Source organism: Equus asinus, chromosome 15 (genome assembly GCF_041296235.1).
Source record: "Equus asinus isolate D_3611 breed Donkey chromosome 15, EquAss-T2T_v2, whole genome shotgun sequence".
Lineage (NCBI taxonomy): Eukaryota > Metazoa > Chordata > Mammalia > Perissodactyla > Equidae > Equus > Equus asinus.
The window spans coordinates 25,761,051-25,786,896 of record NC_091804.1 but is presented as its reverse complement, the minus strand read 5'-3'; the positions used below and the strand labels follow the sequence as shown (position 1 = coordinate 25,786,896).

The 25,846-nt window shown below is 48.8% G+C and overlaps 2 protein-coding genes across 4 annotated transcripts in view; one reads left to right on the top strand and one right to left on the bottom strand.

The window, feature by feature from the left end:
- The window catches only part of ZNF341 (zinc finger protein 341), a 58,154-nt gene extending 55,290 nt beyond the window's left edge, over positions 1-2,864 (bottom strand). The window contains exon 1 of one of the 3 annotated variants that reach the window (XM_044748122.2): positions 2,713-2,864. In XM_044748122.2, the coding sequence (XP_044604057.2) occupies positions 2,713-2,743 (31 nt within the window). In that variant the 5' untranslated portion in view covers positions 2,744-2,864. Of the gene's footprint in view, positions 1-2,302; positions 2,406-2,712 lie in introns of those variants that run through there. The other 2 variants (XM_070485774.1, XM_070485772.1) reach the window with 2 other exon arrangements.
- Positions 2,865-9,226: 6,362 nt separating this feature from the next.
- On the top strand, positions 9,227-25,491 carry PXMP4 (peroxisomal membrane protein 4). Its single transcript, XM_070485770.1, has 4 exons — positions 9,227-9,551; positions 16,385-16,447; positions 19,309-19,507; positions 22,430-25,491. The coding sequence occupies exons 1-4, from the start codon at positions 9,439-9,441 to the stop codon at positions 22,691-22,693; spliced, it is 639 nt and encodes a 212-aa protein (XP_070341871.1). The 5' UTR covers positions 9,227-9,438; the 3' UTR covers positions 22,694-25,491.
- The last annotated feature ends 355 nt before the right edge of the window (positions 25,492-25,846 follow it).

The window sequence follows — 25,846 nt, the reverse complement described above, 5'->3', positions numbered from 1 at the left end:
AAAGTTTTGCAAGATGTTACATTGGGGGAAACTAGGTAAAGAGTACACAGGATCTCTCGGTATGATTTCCTTTGTTTTTTGTTTTTTGTTTTTTTGAGGAAGATTAGCCCCGAGCTAACATCTGCTGCCGATCCTCCTCTGTTTGCTGAGGAAGACTGGCCCTGAGCTAACATCCATGCCCATCTTCCTCTACTTTATACGTGGGATGCCTGCCACAGCATGGCGTGTCAAGCGGTGCCATGTCCGCACCCGGGATCTGAACTGGCAAACCCCAGGCTGCCGAGGCAGAACATGCCTACTTAACTGCTGCGCCACCAGGCAGGCCCCTCGGTATTATTTCTTACAACTGCATGGGAATCTACAGAAAAAAATAATTATTTCAAAATAAAAGTCTAATTTAAAAAATACTACCTGTCAAAACTCTGGAGACAAAAAATAAATCAGGGGTTGTAGGGGAGGGATGAACACGCAGAGCACACAGGATTTTTAGGATGGTGAAAACACTCTGTGATGATATTATAATAATGGATACATACACTATATGTAATCCACTAACGTGAAGCATGAAAGGTGAACTCTAAGATAAACTATGGACTTTGGCTGATTATGATGTGTCAATGGAGGTTCATCCTTGGTAACAAATGTACTATTCTGGTGAGTTATGCTGCTAATGGGGCAAGCTATGCATGTGTGGGGTCGGGGGTATTTAGAAATCTCTGTACTTTCCTCTCAACTTTGTTGTGAACCTAAAACTGCCCTAAAAAAAAGTCTAAAACTGAACTCAAACTAGATGTATCATCTGCCACCCCTGTTTGTTCCTCTTCTGGTAACCCTTATCAGCAAGAATAGGGCATCACGGTGCACCCAACCACAGCCCCTGTGGCACCCCTTGATTCTTCCTTCAACCTACCTGCCCTCCCACCCCTCACTTCCAGTCCCTCAGCAAGTCTAGCCTATTTTGCCTCCCAAATGTCTCGCAGATCCACTTCCTCTCCATCACCACAGCTGTGCCCCTGGCCCAGGCCACCATCAGTTCTCAGCAGGACAACTACGGCTGCTTCACTCATGTCCCCACTGCCACTCTGGCCCCCTCCAGTCTGTTCTCAGAGCAGCCAGGGTGAACTTTATAAAACATACATCAGATTGTGTTGCTCCCCTGCTGAAAACCCTTTCTTAGCTCCACACTGATTGCAAGATAAAGTTCAGAAGCCTCATCTCTAACTGCACACCCACATGAACTTCTGTGAATCCCAAAAGACCTCTCTCTCTCTCCCAGACTGCCTGGGTCACCGCTGGATCCCCACAGTTCTGCTGCCCTTCTTCTAGCCCAGCACGCATCACACTACCCCAGGAACTGATTTTTCTTTTAATTTCTTCATCACTCAATACTGAACACATTCTTGTAGTAAAAATGCAAACACTGAGAAGTTCACAGAACCTAAAGAGAAGGCAGGCCTCACCCCATCGTACTGGCTTCCGGGAAGGAACCACCACTGACCCTGCCCCTCCACATCCATCATCTCTCATAGCACTGAATGCCAGCTGCCGTTATCTTCTTTTACTGTTGACCTTTTCCATAATTCTATAATTTCTATAATTGGATGTTCTATAATTTCTATCTGTCCCCCACCAGACTGTGGGGCAGGGACTATGTCTGGCTCAACGAGTGTTATGAAAATGAATCTCTCCAGATGGGTGGAGGGTTACCCCCACTTCCTGCCACGGCCCTGAAGTCGCTAAGGCTTCCTCCCCAACGCCCAGCAGGTGCACCTGGAGGCTCTTGGTGCTTGTTCTCTCCAAAGCCAATTCACCGCACCTGAGGACCACTCATCCTAAGATCTTGCAGACCACAGAACAATCAGGTGACACCCACGGTTTGTCGGTTTGAGTCTGGGAGCACCGCATTCCGGCCAAGCACACCGTTAGCACCAATCCTTTCTTGGTGTGAGTTTGTGAAACTCTGCACCCCAGCATGGTGCACACAGTAGGCCACTAGTGTTTGCTGGTTTGGGTCTGTGAGCACCAACGCCTGGCCTTGCACGCAAGTGGCACCTACGCTTTCCTGGTCTGAATTTCAGAAACTGTGTTACAGCACGAGGCACATAGTTGTTACTCAATACAAGTTCTTCAGCGTCAGGACGCCTGGTTCGGCTGCTGCGTCGCCAAGCCCCTCCGGCCCCGCAGGCGCCCCTGCACATCGTCCCCTCGGTGCAGCCTCCCTCGCCCCGCTGTTCAGGCCTGGCCTACCCCACCCTCCCTTGCTGTTCCATCCAGGACACCCCTCCCGCGCCTGGCCAAGGACCTCGCGGCTGGAGCTGTTCAGGGCCGAGGGAGGTCCGGGGCCCCGCGGATCCATCCCTCCCCGGCTGTTCCGGTCCCGGTGCATCCCCCCGGGGCCGTCTCTTCCCTGCTGTTCCCGCGCCGTTGCCCCCCACCCCCGCCGGGCCGCGGCTCCCACGGCTGTTCCGGCCCCGATGCTCCCCCCCCCGCCACTGAATCTTATCTCCACGGCTGTTCCGGTCCCGTTGCCCCCCACGCCGGGCCTCGGCTCCCGCGGCTGTTCCCGCCCGGGCCCCTCCCGCCCCGCGGCTGTTCCGGCCCGGCGCCCTCCGCCCCGCGGCCGCCGCGCGCCCTGGGCCCGGCGCTGCGAGGACGCGGCGGGAGGGGGCGCAACGCGGAACAGCCGCCTCCCCCGGCTCCGCCGCCGCTCACCCTCCAGGGCTTCGAAGATCGCCTGCGCCATCTTGGAGCCGCCGCCGCCGCGGGAGCCGAAGCGGGGCTACGCGAGCATTGTGGGAGCCGCAGCGGCGGCGGGGTCGGGGCCGCCAGGGGGCGCCCGGGAGCCGCCGCCGAGCCCCCCGTTCCGGAAACCCAGCCATGGCTCGCGGGACCCCCAGCATCCCGGAGCTCCCCTAGCCCCGCCTTGATGACCCCGTCACCGGCGCATGTGGATCCCCATCTCCGCTCCACTTGAACTCCCAACTCTGCGCACTGATCCCATCCCCGCGGCACACCTGGCACCTCCCGACCTACTTATCTGCACGCCCATCCCCGCCACACCTGACCTGACCCCCACCTCTGTGACAGAGACCCCCGTCCCACTGCACGTGAGACCCCTGACTTCTGCAACACGAACGTATTTCCACTGCCTACAATATCCCGCCCTTTGAAGACCAATCCCCATTCCCATCTCACACAGACCACTCAACTCTGTCACGAGGACCCCCATCTCCACCTGACATAGGACCCCTGCCCCAACTGTGCAACACTGATTCCCATCCCTGATCATAGCCTTCTCATTCTCCCTGCCACAGTGATCCCCATCTCTGCCCATTGGGAACCACCTACCTCTCCTCATGTGACTCCCCATCTCTATCTAGACTTAATCCCTCATCATCTCAGAGGTTCCCCCATGGCTGTCACATAACCACCTCATTTCGACCTTCTGGGGGACCTCCATTTCCTCTTCACACAGATCTCCATCCCTGAGTCTTGAGGACCCTATTTCTGTCACATCGCGCCCCCACCCCCCAACAATACCTACCTTAGCAATCCCCAGCCCAGCCTCATAGAAAGCCCATCCAGGTCTCCTAGGGATCCTCCTGCCCCTCATTGGGATTCCCTATCACACACAGACTCTTCTCATCTTCATTTATGCTCCACCAGTCTCTCGCTGAGGACTTACTATGCATCAGGTCCTATAATAGCTCCAGGAATACAGTGGTCCTTTCGGTGGAGTTAGAGGTGGGGGAAGCAGACAGGCATTAAATCTTCAAAAATATTTAATTACAAGGTATGATCATGGCCTCGAAGAAGTACGCTTGGGCCACAAGGAAGAGTTGGGGAGTGGGTTGAGGGGAGAGGGGAACCATGGAGGTGCCATCCATGGTGATCTCTCTCATGAGCATAGCCGTGTCTGACTACTATGGATCAGACTCTAAACGTTCTCCTTGTTTTTTCTTAAATACTATTTTAGCCTCATCCAAAGCAGTAATCACAATTTTCATTTTCTTATATTCGCTAAATATATGAACTCCTAAAATTAAAAAATATTCATCCAAAGCTCTGCTGCCTTTGTGGAACACTACCAACCTCTGTTCCTGATAAGTTGCCTCGAAGACCCTCTGCCTACACACTCCCTTAAGGCCCATTTCTACCAGTGAACTTCCTCTCCTGCCCGGAACACCACTCCTGCCCCCCCCCATACCCTTCCCCTTGGTATCCTTTCCTGCGCTGCAAGCTCTGAACAGATGTCCCCCACAGAGAACTCACCCTTCTCTCAGACTCCATGCCCCGACCCCTTTCCTGGGAACCCTGGAGATCCAGGGCCCACTTCAAGCCCCAAATCCCCCTTCCCACTGTCTCTCTGGCAGGAGTAGGGCCAGGTTCCTTCCTCCCTGTCTTGCCTTTAACATCCCCATTAATTCAATGGCCTCAGATTCTCATCATCTCTCCCCTTCAAGAGTTTCTCAATAGCTGTTCTCTTTTTTTTATTCAAGTAATATATTAATACATACACATTCATTTAATTAATTTAAAAATATTTATTGAGTACTTATTGTGTGCTAGACACTGTTAGATGTGGAGGATGCAGCCATGAACAAAACGACAAAAATCCTTGCCTTCATGGAGTCATAGCCCAGCAGGTGAGATGCGCTGTAGACAAGAAACAAAAGAGAAATGTTCTATGACTTAAGATATTTTTGGGAGGAGGGGGGAAAGCTACTTTAGACAGGGTGGTCAGGGAGGGCCTCGCCGAGGGGGTGGACCTAAGAAGTGAGATGGAGTCAGGTGGAGAAAAGGGAACAGAAAGGCAGAGCTTATTAGCTATATTATCTTGGGCAAGTGCAAAGGCCCTGAGGCCAAAATGAAAGGAACAAGGACTGTAAAGGGGCAACTGAGGTTAAGAAGTGAGGTATGGGTACAGGAGGATGAGGATGGAGGGATGGACAGGGCCACAGTGAGGGTTTGGGTTTTATGCAGAGGGTGATGGAGGCACTGGACAATAAAATATTTCTCCAACGCAGGCCTTGGAAGCTTTCTATGTATTTCCATACATGCAGGTGCATGTACACATGTTGATTTTTATCTGCTCTTCAGGCCTTTGCACATGCTGATCTCTCTTACTAAAATGCTGTTCTCCCACCCCACCCCTATTATGTGACACTTTTTGACCATTGGAAGTTCCGCTTTTCTCTACCTTCTCAAAACGGAGTCCTCTGAGCAAGGGAGGTGCTTCATCCATTCTGGATGGACCTCAGGGCCTGGCACAGAGGCAACCTAGGAAATGCTTGTTGACTGACTGCCTGACTGATGGAACAACTAAATGAGCTTTCAAGGATGTAGAACCCTACGTCCAGCAGGCTCCCCAGTCAGGCTGCCCGCTGCTCCAGACTTTCTACTCCACACCTCCATCTCTTCCTCCACCTAAATCTGTCTGTCCTATGTCACATTCCCTAAGGGCCAGCTAGTTGGCACTGAACCTAATCTGATTACAGTTTAGAGACTCTTGGGATAAGTAATGTAGCAATTTCAGGCATGAAGCCAAGTAAGGAAGAGGGAAAGTCTGGGAAACCTCCAGTGTCTCCCTCCACAATGAGTGCTCCAGCCATTTCAGAAAAGTTAACTTGTCTAGGGGAAGGAGAGAAATCACGAGCAGCTTAAACCAGACTCCCAGCTGCAGGGGGAAGAAGGTAAGGACACACAAGGTGATGCTTGGCCCTGACATCTCGTTAGGTTCACTGGGATTGGTAGCAGACGGCAAAGCTTGGTGGTTGTCATGGGCTGAATTGTGCCCCCACAGAATTCATATGTTGACATCCTAACCCCTACTACCTCATTCTGTATTTGTAGATAAGGCCTTTAAAGAGTAATTAAAGTTAAATGAGATGGTATAGGTGGACCCTAATTCAATATGACTGACGTCCTTATAAGAAGTGGAGATTTGAATACACGCATAGACTAAGGGGTGACCACATGAGGACACAGTAAGAAGGCAGCCATCTGTAAGCCAAGGAGAGAGGCCTCAAGAGCAACCAAACCTGCAGACACCTTGATCTTGGACCTCCAGCCTCCAGAATTATGAGAAAATAAATTTCTGTTGTTTAAGCCTCCCAGTCCATGGCATTTTGCTATGGAAGCCCTAGAAAACTAATGCAATGGTTAAGATCAAAGCCTCTGGAACCAGGGGGTTGGATTCCAAACCTGGCTCCATCTTGTATTAGCTATGTCATCATAGGCAAAGTTACTTTGCTTCTCTGTGTCTCAGTTTCCCATCAGTTAAATGGCATGATTATAGCACCTACCTCATAGAGTTGCCATGAGAATGAAACGGTTAATAAAGCACTTAGGAAACAATTCCTGGCATACAGCAAGTACTCTGTAGGTGCTCGTTAAATAAGTAAGTTCACTTTTGCTGGGCAAAGGTGGATAAACAGGCTCTGCTCTGAGGAACTCAGAATTATGTGCAATCAAAAAGTGTCACCAGACAATGATAAGTGTTCCCACGTGGCAATTCTTTACCCTGGCCTCCTGGAGAGCAGAAACTTACTAATCTCCGTGAGAAAGCATTTAGCAAAAGATAACACTCAGCAATAACTTGAACCAAATAGTTTCCAAATATCCTCTCCTGATGCTGGGCCACATGTCACGACTTGGTGACTGATTCTTCTTGGGAGTATCAAGTGCTATTTCCAGAAGTTCTGTTTGGTTCCTTTTCAAATTTTCCTTTTTTTCCCCAGTATATAATTTTCTGTTCCCTATAGCTATTTTCTAGCTTTAAATCTTGTGCACACAATTTTCTTTTAAAGATTTTATTTTTTTCCTTTTTCTCCCCAAAGCCCCCCAGTACATAGTTGTATACTCTTCGTTGTGGGTCCTTCTAGTTGTGGCATGTGGGATGCTGCCTCAGCGTGGTTTGATGAGCAGTGCCATGTCCGTGCCCAGGATTCGAACCAATGAAACACTGGGCTGCCTGCAGCGGAGCGGGCAAACTTAACCACTTGCCATGGGGCCAGCCCCTGGTGCACAGAATTTTCAAAAACCTGTCTGTGAATTACAATGCTTGACATCTGTGTTGCTCTGTTGCACCCATGTGCTGTGTCTGTTGATTGTTCTTCATGAAGTCCTGGGTGCCTGGTTATCTCCGGCTATGTGCTGGTCATCACCTTGAAAAATTACTTGTGGTGGATCCCTGAAGCCAAAGACACATGTGCCCTTCTTCAGAGAGGCTTTGCATTTGCTTTTGTCAAGGGTTTAGGGGCGCTTTCAGTCAGTTATCACTTCAAACCAGGTTTCCAGTTCATAGCTTGAGATTTCTTGGGCTGCCAGACTCTACTCTCTGGGGTGTAAAAGGACTCATCGATGGTCACAACTTCCCAAGGAAGGGCTTTAAAAAAAACCTCCCCTTTCTTCTTCCTTCAGCTGTTCTGCTCAGGACCAAGGCAATCTTTTCTGAACTCCCTTGGGGCTAGTGGTATGGGGTGTACAGCAGATTCATATCACACTAAACTTGAGGTGAAACCCTTTAGGGTCTCAGCTTAATGTGAGGAGATTCTTCTATAAGACTCCCCACTTGGACAAGCCCTGGACTTTCACTTCTGTGCCTCTTTCTCTATGTGGTTCACGAACTGAAACCCACAGGTTCAGTATTGGCAAATACCTTCATGTCATAAGTAGCTTTGGTCTTCCAATATCTTCCTGTTAACTTGTTACTAACTTTCACTCAATAATTGGCCTGGGCATTCCCCAGGCTTTTAAGCATTTCATTGTTTTTCAGAGGATATTTTTATATTTTATTTGACATTGCAAGTATTTTCAGAGGATTAACTGAATAAACCAGTCCACCCTTACCAAAAAAGAAAGAAAACTCAGTTTCAGCGACAAAATAGACCCAGCATAATTCCTCCTTCACTGACCTCTAACGTCATTTTCTGACACTAACCCAGGCAATAATATCACAGAAAAATACCACGTGGCCCAAGTACCAGGGGACACCCTTACAAGTCACAGTCACCACTCAACGTGTAGTTGTTATCCAGTGACAACTCCACACAGTGACATCATACATAAATGTCACTCATCAATGCTCTGGGAGATGACAACCCAAACTGTACTGCTTCAACAGGCATATGTTTGGCACCCACCATGCGCTAAGTGCCGGGGTCACAGCAGAAAACCAGACAGACAAGGTCTCTGCCCTCACGAGATTTACACTCTGGTAGAAGCAATGAACAATGAATATGCAGCAAATAATAATTTCAAAGAGTAAAAAGTTCTATGCAGAAAATAAAAGAGGGTAATGAGTCAGAGTGGGCAGTGTTACTTCAGATGGGATAGCTAGGAAGGCCTCTCTGAGGAGGTGGCATTTGAGCTGAAATCCAAAGGTTGAGAAACAGCCAGACATAGGAAGAACTGGGAGTGGTGCAAACCAGGCAGGGAAACAGCAAGTTCAAAGGAGCCCTGAGCGCTGAGGCAGGAGCATTCCTGGCATGCTCAAGGAATAGCAAGGAGGCCAATTTGGCTAGAGAGGAGTGAGTGGGAGGGAAAGTGAAGGAACATGAGGTTAGAGACGGAAGCAGGGTCTAAATTTTAGAGTCTACTCTGTGGGCCGTGGGAAGGAGTTTGGATTTTAAGAATAAATGGAAGCCATTGAGGGTGCCAAGTGATTTATACTCGGAGAAGATCGCTATCATCCCTGTTACCCAATCAGAACTGTCACGTGTAAAGATGAGGCCTGCCTCCTCCCAGTGTCATCATCTCAACTCTGGGAAGGGAGACTCCTCTTTTAGGAAGGCTTCTTCGAAGCTCACAGGTAACACACCTCCTTCCCAGCAGCCAAAAAAGCATGTTTTCTTTTCTTTTTTTTTTTTGAGGATGATTAGCCCTGAGCTAACATCTGCCCCCAATCCTCCTCTTTTTGCTGAGGAAGACTGGTCCTGAGCTAACATACGTGCCCATCTTCCTCCACTTGCTATGTGGGACGCCTACCACAGCATGGCGTGCCAAAGCGGTGCATGGCCGCACTAGGGATCCAAACCAGTGACCGGTGCCACCAAAGCAGAACGTGGGAACTTACCCCCTGTGCCACCAGGCTGGCCCCAAAATTATGTTTTCTGATTGGACAAATTCAGGCGTGGGCTTCTAACCTTCCTTAGGTTGAGTTGGGCGGAGCCCACTGTGATTGGTTACAAGCTCTCCTCTTCCAATCAGACCGCTATTCGGGAGAGTGCGCGCGTCCCATTCCACTTGTGAGATGATTCTGCCCTGTGATTAGCTCTCCCTGGATGAGTGACAGCAGACACAGCCTATGGGCTCAAGAGTCGGTGGCGCTGCCCAGCACGGCCGGCGCAGCCCGGCGCTGTGGGCTGTGCAGTTGGAACTTCGGGCTGTCTGTGTGCATCCTGCTCTGTGCCTGCCACTTGGCGCGCCACCCGCGCTATGGCCGCCCCACCGCGGTTGCGGGCTCTGCTCCTTGCGGTCAACGCACTATTGCGCAAGCGCCGCTACCACGCTGCCTTGGCGATGCTTAAGGGGTTCCGGAACGGGGTAGTGTGAGTAGGGTCGTTGGGTCGGGCCGGGGCTGAGGGACGGGCCTGGCTGGGGTCGGAGAAGCGGGTTCTAGGACCCGCGCTGCCGCGCTGTGTGCCCTTGAGCAGACCTAGTGTGTCCCTAGGTTTCAGTGTCCACCCTCTCCGCAGTGGGCCCTGGATTTGGGGTTCCCAGCGCCTTCTGAGCCCGGGCTCCCACTACGCTGTTTCTGGGTCCTCTGCTTTGCAGTCCGGCCCTCTTGCCGGGACCACCTTCCATGCCAGCCTCTGTATCCCCTCGTTTGAGTCCAGTTCCTCCCAACCCCCCTCCTCTCCGCTGTGTGCCCTAGGGCCTCTCTGGCTTCAGTGGCCCCATCTCCACAATGGGAACTGGACTCTGGCCTCTTAACAGGCTGGTGGCGCCTCCTACCCATGCTCCACCCATTAAGCTTCCCGTGGGCTCACATCCCGCTTCTCACCTCTCGTCGGTATGACTCTAGCGCGAAGTCCCCATGGCACAGGAGACTTCTGCAGCCTGGTCTCAGGAGTGACAACGACTGTAAAAGAATCTCCAAATATTTGCTAGGCAAATTGATCCAGCCCTGGTCTTAAAGCCTGCAAGAGAGGAGGTCTTGGGGTCATTTTCGTTGGCTGGTGCCTAGAGGAGAGCTCCGCCTCCTGTGAGCCTCATGCGCAACAGCTATCATTTATTGAGAGCCCACTGTGCCAGAACTGGGGATGCAGCAGAGGACAAACCCAGCAAAGGTCTGTGTCCTCCGGGAGTTGGCATCCTAGTGGCAGCATGACATGGTGGTGAGGAAGTGGATTGTCTCAGGTTTTTTTTTTTCTGCTTTTTCTCCCCAAATCCCCCCAGTACTTAGTTGTATATTTTAGTTGTGGGTCCTTTCCAGCTGTGGCATGTGGGACGCCCTCCCAGCGTGGCCAGACGAGTGGTGCTATGTCTGCCCAGGATCCGAACCGGGGAAACCCTGGGCCACCGCAGCCGAGTGTGCGAACCTAACCACTCGGCCACAGTGCGGCCCAGGATTGTCTCAGTTCTAATCCTAGTGCCACCTCCCTGTGTGATCTTGAGCGAGTCATTTAGCCTCTCTAAGCTACAATCTGTATAAAATGGGGATGATAATAGTACTTATAGGTCAGAGGCTTGAGTCAGTATGTGTGCAATACTTAGCACAGAGCCTGTTATTTATGTAACTGTTGGCTGGTGTTTTCTTTTTTTTTTTTGAGGAAGATTAGCTCTAAGCTAACATTTGCTGCCAATCCTCCTCTTTTTGCTGAGGAAGGCTGGCCCTGAGCTAATGTCTATGCCCATCTCCCTCTACTTTATATGTGGGACACCTGCCACAGCATGGCCTGCCAAGTGGTGCGATGTCTGCACCCTGGATCTGAACTGGTGAACCCTGGGCCACCAAAGCAGAACGTGCGCACTTAACCGCTATGCCACTGGGCCGGCCCCTAGTGTTATAATTGTTATATTCACCTGGATGTCTGCCTGGCTCACTCCCTCACCTTTTTCAGGCCTCTCCTTAAGTGTCACCTCCTCAATGAGGCTATCCCTGAACTCCCTACCTCTTCTCTGCTTAATTTTTCTCCATAACTAGTCACCATCTGACACTAAGTAGTTCACTTATGTATCCTGGTTTTTTGTTTTGTTTTGTTTTGGGGAAGATTAGCCCTGAGCTAACATCTGCCAATCCTCCTTTTTTTGCTGAGGAAGACTGGCCCTGAGCTAACATCTATGCCCATCTTCCTCCACTTTATATATGGGACACCTACCACAGCATGGCTTGCCAGGCGGTGCCATGTTCGCACCCAGGATCTGAACTGGTGAACCCCGGGCCGCCAAAGCGGAACATGCGAACTTAACCTCTGCGCCACGGGGCTGGACCCTGTGTATCCTGTTTTTATGTGCTGTCTTGCTTACTAGAGAGTGTCGCGGGAGCAGAAATTTTTATCTACATTGTTCCTTGGTGTATTCCTAGTACATGATACATAGTAAGCTCTCAAATATTTATTGAATGAATGAATAAGCGTGCAAGGTGGGAATTGACATTGTCCCCGTTTTCCAGATGAGAAGACTGACTCAGAGAGGTAAACTCGTTGTTCATAGTCACGTCACTTGGTCAGGGTCAGAGCCAGGTCGGACTCAGGGATGGATGCCTGACCCCAGCGCCAGGCTCTTGGCTTCCGTGGGCACCCTGAATCAAGTAGAGATTGGTTCCTGCTGAGTCTGGCCACATCATATCAGCCAGGCCTTGCTGTGACCGGGGGTGAGCCTGAGATGACATGAGTGGCCCTTTGCCTGGATATTCTCAGGATAATGCAGGAGTGAGTAAGAGTCACAGAGGCCCTGGGACCAGTGGGCATTGTCCAATGCTGACTTTGTATGCCTGCTGCTACCCCAATTCTTCCTGTGATCTCACGGACCTTCCCAGCCTGGGAAGGTACTTGTTAAGGTGAGGCCCTTGGGGCTGCCCGGTGGCGCAGTGGTTAAGTGCACACGTTCTGCTTCGGCGACCCGGGGTTCACCAGTTCAGGTCCAGGGTGCAGACATGGCACCACCTGGGAAGCCATGCTGTGGTAGGCGTCCCACGTATAAAGTAGAGGAAGATGGGCACGGATGTTAGCTCAGGGCCAGTCTTCCTCAAAAAGATAAATAAGTAAAATAAAATAAGGTCAGGCCCTTGGGTTCAAATGCCAGTTCCTTCATTTCAAAACTGGATGCCTTCGTCTCTTCTGGCCTCAGTTTCCTCCTCTGTAAAATGGAAACAAACTCACCCATACAAGGGTGCCCGAAGTCGGTGATCCCATTACTGGCTAGTGCTGAGATCCTGTGTCCATCTGTAAGGACCTGGAGTCTCGCGGGGGAGACTGATCATTAAACTACCATGGCAGTACCAGGGGATCTGGAATGCCTTACAGCATTTACAGAGGAGGCGATGGTGGTATTTCGAAGACTGAGCTGGAATTTGCCAGAGGGAGAAGAGAATGGTTTGAACGTCTAAAAAAATATGTTGTTTGTGCACACAGGCCATCCATTTAGGGCAGCAGGGCTGGACAACCGGGACGTATAAACTTTGTAAAATTTAACTCACTTTGATGTTCCGCTCCTAAATATATCAATGTGCATCTCTAAAAATAAAAGCGTTTTCCTATATGGCTAAACGATCATGGTTACATTTAATAAATTAATAAGAATCCTAAGATGTTGACTACTGTCCAGTTGATAGGTTGTCCAAGTTGTCCCCCAGATGTCCTCTTGGGCTAGTTTGTCCAGACCAGGATCCTCCAGGGCATCACGTTGCACCTGTCATTATGTCCGTTAAATTCTTTTTCATCCAGGGCATCCCTTTGTTCAGGACACAGAGTAATCCTGTGAACAGTAACCAGCTCCCACCTGAGTTTGAGGACTTTGGGAAGGGGGTGTAGCAGATGTCGGGCGTTGGGGGCCCTGTTCCGCCTGTGTATGCGGTATAAGAAAGGGCCCATTTAGCGCTGGCCAGCTGGAGGAGGCTGAGGGCCTCTTTGTTTAGGGCGAAGAGATGCGACTTTGGAAGAGGTGGGGCCGAGAGCTTACTGGGGCCAGGATGAGGGTCCTGCCCATGGCTAGGCAGGCGAGAAGATAGTGATTCAGCCCAGCCACCACAACAATAGCATCAGCTTTAACTTGTTAACATTTTTATTTTATTTATTTTTTAAAATTAGGGAAAATGTAAGCTAAATAAGCCAGACAGAGAAAGACAAGCACACGTGATTTCACTCATATGTGGAAGATAAATAAACACAAAGAGACAGATTAGTGGTTACCAGAGGGGAATGGGGTTCGGCAGTGAGCAAAAGGGGTAAAGGGGCATGTTGTATGGTGATGGATAAAAGTTAGACTATTGGTGGTGAGCATGATGCAATCTATACAGAATACTGATAAATAATAATGTACACCTCAAATTTCACAATGTTATAAACCATTATGACCTCAATAAAATAATAAAAAAATTAAGTAACATAGTCACAACAGGCATAAGAAGTTATCTGGTACAAAGTCCTGCTCACTCCGTCCTTCCATCACCCATTCCCGCTGCCTGGAGGTGACCCCTGTGTTCTACCTGTTATGTGCCCCTCCAGAAATATTGTCTGCATATATAAATGCATTCTTCTCTACACCTTTAAAACAAGTTTTACTTTGAAATAATTTTAGATCTATAGAATTACCTTGTTTTACACAATTTTACGTTTTACACACTTTGCTCTAGTAAATCCTGCAGTACACGTAAAGCCACCTCATTCTTCTGCGGCCGTGTAGTATTCCACTGAATGGTGGGACCATTGTTTATTTATCCAGTGGCCCCCTGTGGACGGACACGGGTTCGCTTCCAGTCTTTTGCTATTTCAAACAAGCCTGTGAGGAACATTCACAGATAATCATACGACAACAATATGTGGCTCATGACGATTGTCTCGAGGAGGCTGTCAAGGATTTTTAGACCTTGTAGCCTGGTTAGATCAGGATCTGGCAGCTGGAGAACTTGGTTGGGAAAGAGGGAGTCTGATAAAGAAGAACAAGAGGGGCCGGGGTCGGCCCCCTGGCTGAGTAGTTAAGTTTGCGTGCTCTGCTTCGGTGGCCCAGGGTTTCACCGGTTCAAATCCTGGGTGCGGACATGGCACCGCTCATCAAGCCATGCTGAGGTGGTGTCCCACATGCCACAACTAGAAGGACCCACGACTAAAAATACACAACTACGCTATGTACCGGGGGGCTTTGGGAGAAAAAGGAAAAATAAAATCTTAAAAAAAAACAAAACAATGCCCAGGCTCCATCCCAAGCCAACTAAATAAGGATCTGTGGGCACTGGGGCTCAGGCACTGTACTAAAAAAAAAAAAGAACAAGAAAGGAAGAGATACCAATATTGGTTGAAGTAGGAACTTTTACATGTGCTATGACCTTAACTTCCAGAAGCGACCCTGAAACGGAAGATACTTTTCACTGATGGAAGAAGGGAGACTCAGAGAGGTTAAGCAATTGATCCAAGTTCATACAGCAAAACATGGCAGAGCTTTGGCACCAAATATTATTTCCTTTCTACTACCCACTTGAGTATAGTTAAAACAATGAAGGTAAACATGAAGGTGAATGTGGTCTTATTCCCGTGATCCCCAGATGCTCAAATGAGAAGCTGAAAGGAGGGTCGGGGGAAGAGGTTTGAAGCTTAAAAAGAGGCAATTAGTGTAACACTTAAAATGTATTTCAGGGGCCGGCCCGGTGGCACAGCCGTTAAGTTCGCATGTTCTGCTTCGGTGGCCCGGGGCTTGTCAGTTCGAATCCCAGGTGCAGACATGGCACCGCTTGGCAAGCCATGCTGTGGCAGGCGTCCCACATATAAAGTAGAGGAAGATGGGCACGGATGTTAGCTCAGGACCAGCCTTCCTCAGCAAAAAGAGGAGGATTGGCAGCAGATGTTAGCTCAGGGCTAGTCTTCCTCAAAAAAAGAGAAAAGAAAAAGAAACTATAAAATGTATTTCAATTATTTTAATTTTAAAAGCAATGTTTAATCATTGTAGATCATTTTAGAAGTATAGAAAAATGTAAAATAACAGACAAAAATAAATTCCCGTGTTCCCCCAGCCCAGGAAACGTTGCTAATAACATTGTGGGATATTTCCTCCAGTCTTTTTTTTAAAATGCATTTTTACAAAGTTGAGGTTCCCCCATGTATAATAATTGGAAAGAGGTGCGTTTTGAGCAGGTAGAAGGAAATACAATGTTAGTTAGCAACTGCTTTAGAGAATTTGTTAACTTTAAGGCGGACTAAGACAAAGAGAATCTTCTAGAGATTATGTTCCCTCGCAGATAATTAAGGTCTATTCTGGAATCAGTCAGTCAACAATCATTTATTAAGCACATACTATATGTCAAGTACCATGTGAGCTGCTGGGGACTCTACAGAGGATAAGCCAGACACAGTTCCTATCCTCACAGAGCCCAGAATAGAGGGAAGGGATAATGAGAATAGAATAAGTAATTATGAATAATCAAGTCATTCGCTCAGGAGTGTAAAGTGCTGCAGAGAAGCTTGGGGATCTGTGCAATGAAAATATGGCCCTAACCTAGGCTGGGGGCTCAGAAGCCTTCACAGTGGGCCCAGCTGCATCTGGAAAGCTGAGGAAGAGGGTGGGTGAGTAATAAGGAAAGAGCATTCCAGGCAGAGGGAACAGCCTGGACAAAGGCCCAGAGTCAGGGAAGAACATGGTGTGTCAGAGGACCTCCAGGAAGGCCAGTGGGGCTGGAGCAGGAGAGGAGTGGCATGGGGTGAGGTAGGAGAGGTCAGCAGCAGCCAAATCCTGCAGCACTTTCAAAGCTGTGGAGAGGAGCCTGGATTTAATTTTGTGAGTAGTGGAAAGGTGTTGGAGGCTTTTAAGCTGGGAGTGATGTGATGTGATTTGTGTTTAAAAAAGATGAATCTGGCTGCGCTGGGAAAGTCAGGGTGGGCAGAGGCAGCAACTCCAAGCAGCCAGCCGACTGGGGATGGTGAAGGCATTTTACACACATTGTCTCCTTTCATCGAAATTGCAACCAGCCCTCTGACGTCTGACACCCTCTTTTGCTGTTGGGCACACTGAGGCTCAGAGACGTTAAATCACAAGCCCAAGGCCACACTACCAAGAACCTGTCAGAGGCAGGATTTGAACCCAGATCTAACTCGAAAGCCAGCATTATTTCTCCTCCCAGAATGCTCTGAGAATTAGGAATGGAGAGAGGGGGCAAGGAGTCCGAGAGAAAGCTCAGAAAGAAACTGTGGTACAGCGATGCCATAGCAACTGTTTCCTTTTGTTTCTACAGCTATGGAGTCAAAATCCGGGCCCCTCACGCGCTGGTCATGACATTTCTCTTCCGGAGTGGCAGGTACGCACCCCCTCCACACACCCCTCAAACTGGGAGAGAACGTGGTCAGCCCTCAGTGCCAGGACGGATGTCGTAGCTTCCTAGCTGGGTCTAGCCTGTCCCCACCTCACCACCTGAAGTACAATTCTGATTCTATTATTCCCGCTCTAAAACTCCCCTGACTCCCACTGTCCTCCAGAGAAGCCCAGGTGAGGCCTTCACGACCGTCTGCAGCCTCGTCTCAGCTGCATCCCCGCACCACGCGCCTACATCCCCCCGGAGCGCCCTGGGCACACAGGACTCCCTGCCATTCCATGCACGTGCCACGTGTGGCTCCCCCGTCACACATTCGCTCCTGCTGCGCCCCCACCAGAAATGCGCTTTCCTTCTCCACTCCGCCTTCTTTGCTCGTATGCCTTGGTCTTCCTCTGATCTCCTATAACTCTTCCCTCAAGGCTCTTTTCAGAAACCACCCTGTGGTCTAGTTTCTAATGTGTGTAGCCTGCAGCTTCTAAGAATTACATATGGACAGCCTCCTGGGCAAATCCAGCTTGCAAGACCTTCTCTTTTTGTATTTTTGCTTGATTTATTTATTTTTACTTGTCTTGGTTTTTGCCTTCCATTCTCTTAAAATTGAACTCGTTCATTCATTCAGGAAATAGTTATTGGGCATCTGGTATGCGCCAGACTCTGTGTTAGGTGCTGGGGTACAGCAGGGAACAGATGGACAAGGATCACTGCCCTTGTGGAGCTCACGTGCTAGCAGGGCATGGCAGAGAGTGAACATCATAAATAAGGAAAGGATATGGTACGTTAGCAGATAATGTGGGCTATGGGAAAGAAAAATTAGAGCCGGGATAGAGGAAGGAGGGTCGAGTGCCGGTGGAGAGGCAGGCTGCAGAATTAAAGAGGGAAGGCCTCAGTGAGAAAGTGACATTCAAGTACAGACTTGAAGGAGTTGAAAGAGTTGGCCAAGTGGGTATCAGGGGAGTGTTTCAGGCCAAGGAAACAGCCCATGCGGAGGCCCTGAGGTAGAATCACGCCTGGTGAGTTTGAGGAGGCTGGAACCAAGGGATTAGAGAGGAGAGAACAGAGAGGAAGGTCACTGGGGCAAGCTGGGCCCATCCTGTCCAGCTTTAGGCGGTAGAGGGGAGGTGGCTTTTCCTTCAAGTGAAACAGGCAATTGTAAGATTTTGTGCAAGGACGTGCCATGACAGGACACATCAGCAAGACGGCGGGTTTGGTTCCAGACCACCACAGTAAAGCGGATATCGTAGTAAAGTGAGTCACAGCAATGTTTTGGTTTCCCAGTCCATATAAAAGTTATGTTTACACTATACTCTAGTCTGTCGCATATGCGAGAGCATTATGTCTAAAAAACAATGTACGTACCCTTAATTTAAAAACACTCTATTGCTAAAAATGCTAACCATCAGCTGAGCCTTCAGCAAGTTGTAGTCTTTTTGCTGGTGGAGGGTCTTGTGAAAAACGCAGTATCTGCAAAGTGCGATAAAGCAAAGGGCAATAAAACGAGGTGCGCCTGCATTTGACTTAGCTTTTGATAATGTGAGAGCGAAGAGTTTGCTGCCACACTAAGAAGAGACAGGGGCCGGGGACCAAGGGCAGAAGGAGGTGTAAATTAGGAGGCTGTTGCAGTAATCCAGATGAGCGAGGCCGGTGGTTCAGACCTTGGTGGTGCCAGTGGTGGTGAGAAGTGCCAGACTCTAGAAACATTTTGAAGGTAGGGTGAGTACCAATATTTAAAGACTGGGAAATCCAGCTTTCTTCCCTTAGAACTGGCAGCCCTGGGCCCATGTTCCTGTGGGGTGAGAATCAGCCGACTCCTGGCTGTCCCCACTCACCTGGCAGATTTCCACAGGTCCACTTTGGCATCCTTGTGTAGCCTTGAGGGCACTTGGGTTTGCCACCCTTGAATTGATCTCCCAGAGTACACTCTGCCCTTCTCCCTGTGTTCTCCCTACTGCCCCCTGGTGATTTAACTTTAAAAGATAACTGGAATCCCTCCCCTGCTTAAATGTTCACTTCTCTCAGGATAAAGACAAAACTTAGTGTGGCCCCATCCCTCTCCCACATCCTTTGCCCACACATTCTCTGCCCAGGCCTTGATGCTTTCTTTGTTCCTTTACTCCCCACTCTCTGTCCCTCCTCAGGACCTTTGCACCTGCTGATCCCTCTGTCTGGGATGCAGCTCCTCTCTCCTCTTGACCTCATCGACTCCTCATCCTCCAGCTCCCAGGATCATCTCTTGTCAAGGTCAACGTTTGACCCTTGTTTTGTGATTATTTATTTATATTTCCTTCTCCCATTAGATTAAACTTCTTGAGGGTGGCTAGAGATCTGTTTTTTCTCAGAATTGTATCCTTAGATCCATCACATAGTAGGCATTCACTCACTTTCTCACTCGTTCATTCATGTCTTCACACGTTCATGCCAAAAAAATATTTATTGATCATCTACTATGTGCCAGGCCCTGTTCTGGACCCTGAGAATGAACAAGCCAGGGGTAGACACCACTCTCTAGGAGCTTCCACTGGGATGGAGCAGGAGTCGGGGGAGATAAGAAAAAACATGTGAATGTCAGGTGGTGAAACGAGCTATGAAGGAAAAGAAAAGGATAAGGGGAGAGGATGTGCTGGGAGTTCTTTTATGTAGGATGGTCAGGGAAGGCCTCTTGGAGGAGGCGGCATGGAGTCAAAGCCTGAATCAAGTGAGGGAGCAACCCTGAGGACACGGCTAGAGGCCTCAGGTTGAATGAGCATCGGCAGTGAGTTTCTTGCCTGGGTCAGTTTTGCATGCCCAGTGGGCGAATGCCCTTGGAATGGCTGGCCCCGCACTCACAGTGGCTCCCTCTGTCTGTGCAGCTTCCGGGAGAAGCTGCGGGCCATCCTGCAAGCCACGTACATCCATTCCCGGAACCTGGCTTGCTTTGTGTTTGCCTACAAGGGACTCTGTGCCCTGCAGTCCCGCGTGCAGGGCGAGACCTACCAGGTGCACTCCTTCCTGGCTGCCTTCGTCGGGGGCTGGCTGGTGTTTGGAGACAACAATAGCATCAACAGCCAGGTAAAGATGCTCCCGGGATGCGGACGGGGGTGGGGTGGGGCCTGGTTCAGGCGTAGAGTTGGGGGTGGGGGTCGAAGATGAGCTCTTGGCTCCCTTCCACGTCTGAGGATCTGTGGTTAACCAGTCCTTGTGTGACCTTGGGAACATCAGTTTCCCCATCTGTAAACCAAGCAGCTTGTTGGAATTCCATGGTTCTCAAAATCAATGTAGGTGCTACTCTCTGGGGCAAAGACTTTTTTTTAAATAAAAACCACTCTGCAGTGAAATGAGAAAAAAAAATGACCCTGGAGTAAGATTTTCATAAAACAAAGCTTATTAAACTCAGATTATCTCTTATTCTATAACTTGCCTTTTTTTCTGGGCTAAAATTCCATTTTTTTATGAAATGATGAAACTAAACGCTAGTTGGGTTTTTTTTTTTTTCTTGGTGAAGGAGATTGGCCCTGAGCTAACATCTGTTGCCAATCTTCCTCTTTTTTTCCTCTCTCCCCAAAGTCCCCGCACGTAGTCGTACATCCTAGTTGTAAGTCCTTCTAGTTCTTCTACGTGGGATGCACCACAGCGTGGCCTGATGAGTGCTGTGTAGGTCCACGCCCAGGATCCGAACCCGCGAACCCCAGGCTGCTGAAGCAGAGCACGTGAACTTAACCACTCAGCCACAGGGCCAGCCCCTTAAATGTTTTTAAATTATAAAAATAATGGTTTTTTTTTTTTCACATTTTACAAAATGCAGATTAAGCACCCCCTAGGTCCCTGGCGCACATCTAGGTGCTTGGGATACATCATAACAAAATTAGAAAATGAACTGAAAAGCAAGTCCTCGACCCCTCTGGTTGTCAAGCCATTGTCCAGGGACAGTCACTTGAACTATGTCTTGTGTAGCCCTTCAAAACCTGTCTGTGCTTGTGTCCATGCACATTCCACCAGGGAGATCGTACTACACTTTTTTTTCATGAAACAATATATCTTGGGGACCTTTCTCATCAGTCCTTTATCCTTTTTAACATCAGCAGAGCTCTCCACTGGGTGGGTGGACCAGCCTTGATCTCACCAGTCTCCTCTGGATGGACATTTAAGTGTCTCCAGCCATTTGCCATTGCACACATGCTGCAGTCTACATCTTCGTTTGGACATCATCTTGCACATGTGTCAGTCTGTCCAAAAATTCCTAGAGCACTGGCCCTGTGTCCTGCTGGTTAAGTTTGGCGTGCTCTGCTCCAGCAGCCCAGGTTCGCAGGTTTGGATCCTGGGTGCTGAGCTGCACCACTGTCGGCCATGCTGAGGCAGCGACCCACATACAAAATAGAGGACGATCGGCACAGATGTTAGCTCGGGGCTTGTCTTCCTCCAGCAAAAAAAAAAGAAAAAGAAAGAAAGTTCCTAGGCACGCAATTGTGGAGTCTGTGGAAATGAACATATTCTATTTTGAGAAAGTTTCCCCAGTCTTGTTTTTTTGTCAGAAATTTCACTGGTCTGTGAACTTCTGAAGTCTAGGAATCCAGGTCACAGCCATCTCCCCCCACTCCCCTCCTTTCCCTGACCCCTGGCATCAACTGCTCTGACCTCCATTTCTAAAATTTTGTCATTTCAAAAATGTTATACAAGTGGACGTAACCTTTGAGGATTGGTGTTTTTCAGAGCATAATTCCCTGGAGATTCATCCGAGTCGTTGTGTATTTCAGTAGCTCATTTCTTTTTACTGTTGAGTGGCAATCTGTGGTATGGATGTACCAAGTTTATTTAACCATTCACCCGTTGAACGACAGCTGGTTTGTTTCCAGCTTTTGATTATTAGGCATACAGCTGCTAAGAACATTCCTGTGTAAGTCTTTGAGTAAACATAAGTTTTCATTTCTCTGGGATAAATGCCCAAGAGTGCAGTTGCTGGATCATATGGTCCGTGCATGTTTAGTTTATAAGAAACTGCCAAACTATTTTCCAGAGTGACTGTATTATTTTACATTCCTGTCAGGAATACACAAGCGATCCAGTTTCTCCACATCCTAGCCAGCATTTGGTTTATCACATTTTTTGTTTTAGCCATTTCGATAAGTGTGTAGTGCTATCTCATTGTGGTTTTAATTTGCATTTCCCTGATGGCTAACGATGTGGAGCGTCTTTCCAAGTGCTTATATGCCATCTGTATATCCTCTTCAGTGAAATATCTGTTTGCATCTTTTGCCCATTTTCTAATTGGATTGTTTCTTTTTTTATTGTTGAGTTTTGAGAGCTTTTTTAAAAAGTACATTCCAGGGGCTGGCCCGGTGGCACAGTGGTTAAGTGCGCACGTTCCGCCTCGGCAGCCCAGGGTTCACCGGTTCGGATCCCGGGTGCGGACATGGCACCGCTTGTCAAGCCGTGCTGTGGTAGGCATCCCACATATAAAGTGGAGGAAGATGGGCACGGATGTGAGCTCAGGGCCGGTCTTCCTCAGCAAAAAGAGGAGGATTGGCAGCAGATGTTAGCTCAGGGCTAATCTTCCTCAAAAAAAATTAAATAAATAAAAATGAAAAATGTATTCCACATACTAGTCTTTGTCAGATACGTGTTTGTGAATATTTTCTCCCAGTCTATAGCTTTTCTTTCCAGCCTCTTCACATGGGCTTTCACAACCAAAAAAATTTAAATTTAATGAGTTCCAATTTATCAATTTTTTCTTTTATGGATTGTGCTTTTTGATGTCTGTGTGAATTTGAGTTTTGAAATGTGTAAATACATTCATTTTTAAGTTTTTTAATGAAAAAGAGTATTAAAGATGTAAATAGTAATATTAAAATGCCTGCTACATACCACTTCAAATCATCTGGCACGCCAGCTTTAAGAACGCTGATCCAGTGCACAGTAGGCGCCCGGGGATGGGCATGCTTGGGAGCTTCCCATAGCTGTGCCCACCCGTGACCCCCTGCTCTTCCCTCCCTACAGATCAACATGTACCTGGTGTCGCGCACCCTGTTCGCGCTGTGCCGCCTTGGCGTGGAGAAAGGCTACATCCCTGAACCCAAGCGGGACCCATTCCCGCTGCTCACTGCCGTGGTGTGGGGGCTGGTCCTGTGGCTGTTTGAGTACCACAGGCACACGCTACAGCCCTCCCTGCAGTCTTCCATGACCTACCTGTACCAGGACAGCAACGTGTGGCACGACATCTTAGACTTCCTCGTCTACAACAAGAGCCGCCCCTCGCAGTGACGCGGACCCAAGGTGCTTATGGGGTCTTGGACACCCGAGTAGGCTCCCGGCTGTGTCTGGCTGTGGCTTGAGAGGTGTCCATCAGTGAAACCTCCCAGAGGATCCTGCTTTCTCAAGATCATGGGTCTCAGGCTCTAATTTTATTATCCCAGGGTTCCATTTGCCGAAGTAAAAGCACTGATTGTCAGATCCCATTAGGTACTCTTGAATGGTGGAACAAGTGGCTGCATCAGGCTGAGGAGCCTTGGGCATGGTTCCAGCTGTGCTGCCGACCTCTGTGACACCAGGGAAAGTCACACCCTCTCTGGGCCTCAGGGGTCATCGAGCTCAGAGGAGGGCCCTGAAGTCTCTTTCTGGTGGGTATGCTCTTTGGCTGTTCTTATGTAATAGTGGGCTCCTTGCTGGTGGGCAGTGGGTTGCAAATAGTTTTTACAAAATATTAAGTTCCTTGTCTCAGGTGATCTGTTGGAGAAGCTCTAGAGTTCCACTGTCCAATAGAAACACAGTGTGAATCACACATGTCCTTGAAATTTTTCTAGTAGCCGCATTAAAAAAAGGTAGAAAGAAGCAAGTGAGATTAACCTTAATTATATATTTTAACCCAATATTTCTAAAATATTATCACTTGAACATGTAATATAAAAATGAGATACTTTCTTTTCTTTTTTCTTGTCCTAAGTCATCAAATCAGGTGTGTATTTTCCACTTATAGCACATCCCAATTTGACCACATTTCAAGTGTTCAGTAGCCACATGTGGCTAGTGGCTACCATAATGGACTACACCGATATAGAACACTTCTTTCCTTGTAGAAAATTCTAGTGGACAGTGCAGATATAGAGCTCAGGGACATGGGTTTGAGTCCCCACTCTACCACTGTGTAACCTTGGGTAAGGTTCTTACCCTCTCAGAGCCTCAGTTTCTTATAAAATGAGGATAATAATAACACCCAGTGTCCACATTGGACTTGTGTAGATACAACTGCTGCAACTACTACTAATTACTTCCGTTTAGTGAGCCCCTACTTCCTCCTGGGTGCTTTGCACATATTTTTAATCGATACAGGGACCTTGCAAATATGTGTTTTGATCCCCATTTCACAGATGTGGAAACTGAGGATCACAGAGGGGAAGTAACTTACCCAAAGTAATACAGCTAGTATAATAGCCAAACAAGGGTTTGAACCCAGGTCTATCTGATTTTTTTTTTTTTTTTTTAAAGATTTTATTTTTTCCTTTTTCTCCCCAAAGCCCCCCGGTACATAGTTGTGTATTCTTCGTTGTGGGTTCTTCTTGTTGTGGCATGTGGGACGCTGCCTCAGCGTGGTCTGATGAGCAGTGCCATGTCCGCGCCCAGGATTCGAACCAACGAAACACTGGGCCGCCTGCAGTGGAGCGCGCGAACTTAACCACTCGGCCACGGGGCCAGCCCCCAGGTCTATCTGATTTTAAAGCTCATTTGTTTTAGTGCCTTACTTTAAATTTAGAAACCTAGGGGTCGGCCTGGTAGCACAGCGGTTAAGTGCGCACTTTCTGCTTTGGCGGCCCGGGGTTCGCCCGTTCGGATCCCGGTTGCGGACATGGCACTGCTTGGCAAGCCATGCTGTGGTAGGCGTCCCACATATAAAGTAGAGGAAGATGGGCATGGATATGAGCTCAGGGCTAGGCTTCCTCAGCAAAAAGAGGAGGATTGGCAGTAGTTAGCTCAGGGCTAATCTTCCTCAGGAAAAAAAAAAGAAACCTAAGCTATGCTATGCAAATGTTAGCTAGTTATAGGTTCTGTTCTGGAGGGGTTGCAAACTCAGTGCCTTCAGGGGTCTGGCAAGTGGCATAAATAATAAAGTTCTGGGTGCTATGCAAGCGTGATGGGATGTGGTGTACTGGAGGCTTGTGTGCCAGACTGATTTTTTAAAACCACCACGCTGGACAAATCAAACAAATCTCCAGGAGATTTGGTCCATGGACCACCAATTTGAGACCCTTGGTCTAGTAGGAATACTTCAGTCTCTGTTTATATTTTAGAACTTCCTAGTAGAAATGTGCATGAGTCACTGGAGATCTTATTAAATGCAGGTTCTGATTTGGTGGGTTTGGGGTGGGGCCTGAGATTCTGCATTCCTCACAGGCTCCCAGATTCTGCTGCTGCTGGTCTGAGCCGCACCTTGAGTAACAAGGTAGTAGGGAATGATGTGAGGCCAACCATTATCCCGTGTGACAAATAAGGAAGCTGAGTCACAGAGCTGATAGGTAATCGAGGCGGGAATAGGTCTGGTTCTAAGAGCTATGTTCTCAGCCACAATGTTGTACTGCAAGCTTGGAGAAGGTGACCTTGAAGGTTACTTAGTTCTCTCTGTGGAGGCTGAATGAGATCCTGAGGTTATGGGGAGGGGAGAGGGTGGCCATTAGCAAGTGGGTTTTATAAGCAGATGCTGGGGGTGGCTTGCCCACGTCCCTTTCTAACTTACTGCTTCAGTGCACAAGCCAACTTTTCCAGCTGCCACTCCTGTGTTTTTCTGCCTGAGAGCACCTTCTTCACCCCCCTATGGCAGACCTGCAAGGCCAGAGGATTGACACATCCCAGGAGCAGCCCTCAACCAGTGACTGATGAACCCCCCCGCCCACGCTGGGTGGGATAACTGAGGCACGTGCTGCACACTGGCTTCCAGAGCGCCCAGCAGGACTGAGATGCAGTTGCCCATGGTGGACACTTGCTTGATAACACCCCCTTCCCTGTCTTCCTTCCTCATGCCCCTACCATTGCTTGCTGGGACCACTTCCCATATAAACCACTTGCACTCAGATCCTTGTCTTGGGTCTGCTTTCGGGGGAACCCAAACTAAAATTGGCCTCTGGTGCAGCAGGTTGAGAGGTAGTACAACATGGTGGTTAGGGATGTAGGCTTTGGGGCCAGCGTGCCTGGGCTCAGCTCTGGCCCCGCTGTTTCCTTGGGCAAGTGACTTAACCATTCTGTGCCTCTGTTTTGTCATCTGTAAAATAGGCATGCTAATAGCACACACCTCATAGGGTGGTCTGGAGAATTAAATGATACGACTCATATAAAGTAGGCACTCAAAGTTTGCTGTTACTTCTAACATAACGTCCAAACAGAAGGGAGCGTGGCCCTGAGAACTGAGTACGCCTGTGCAGAGGGTTC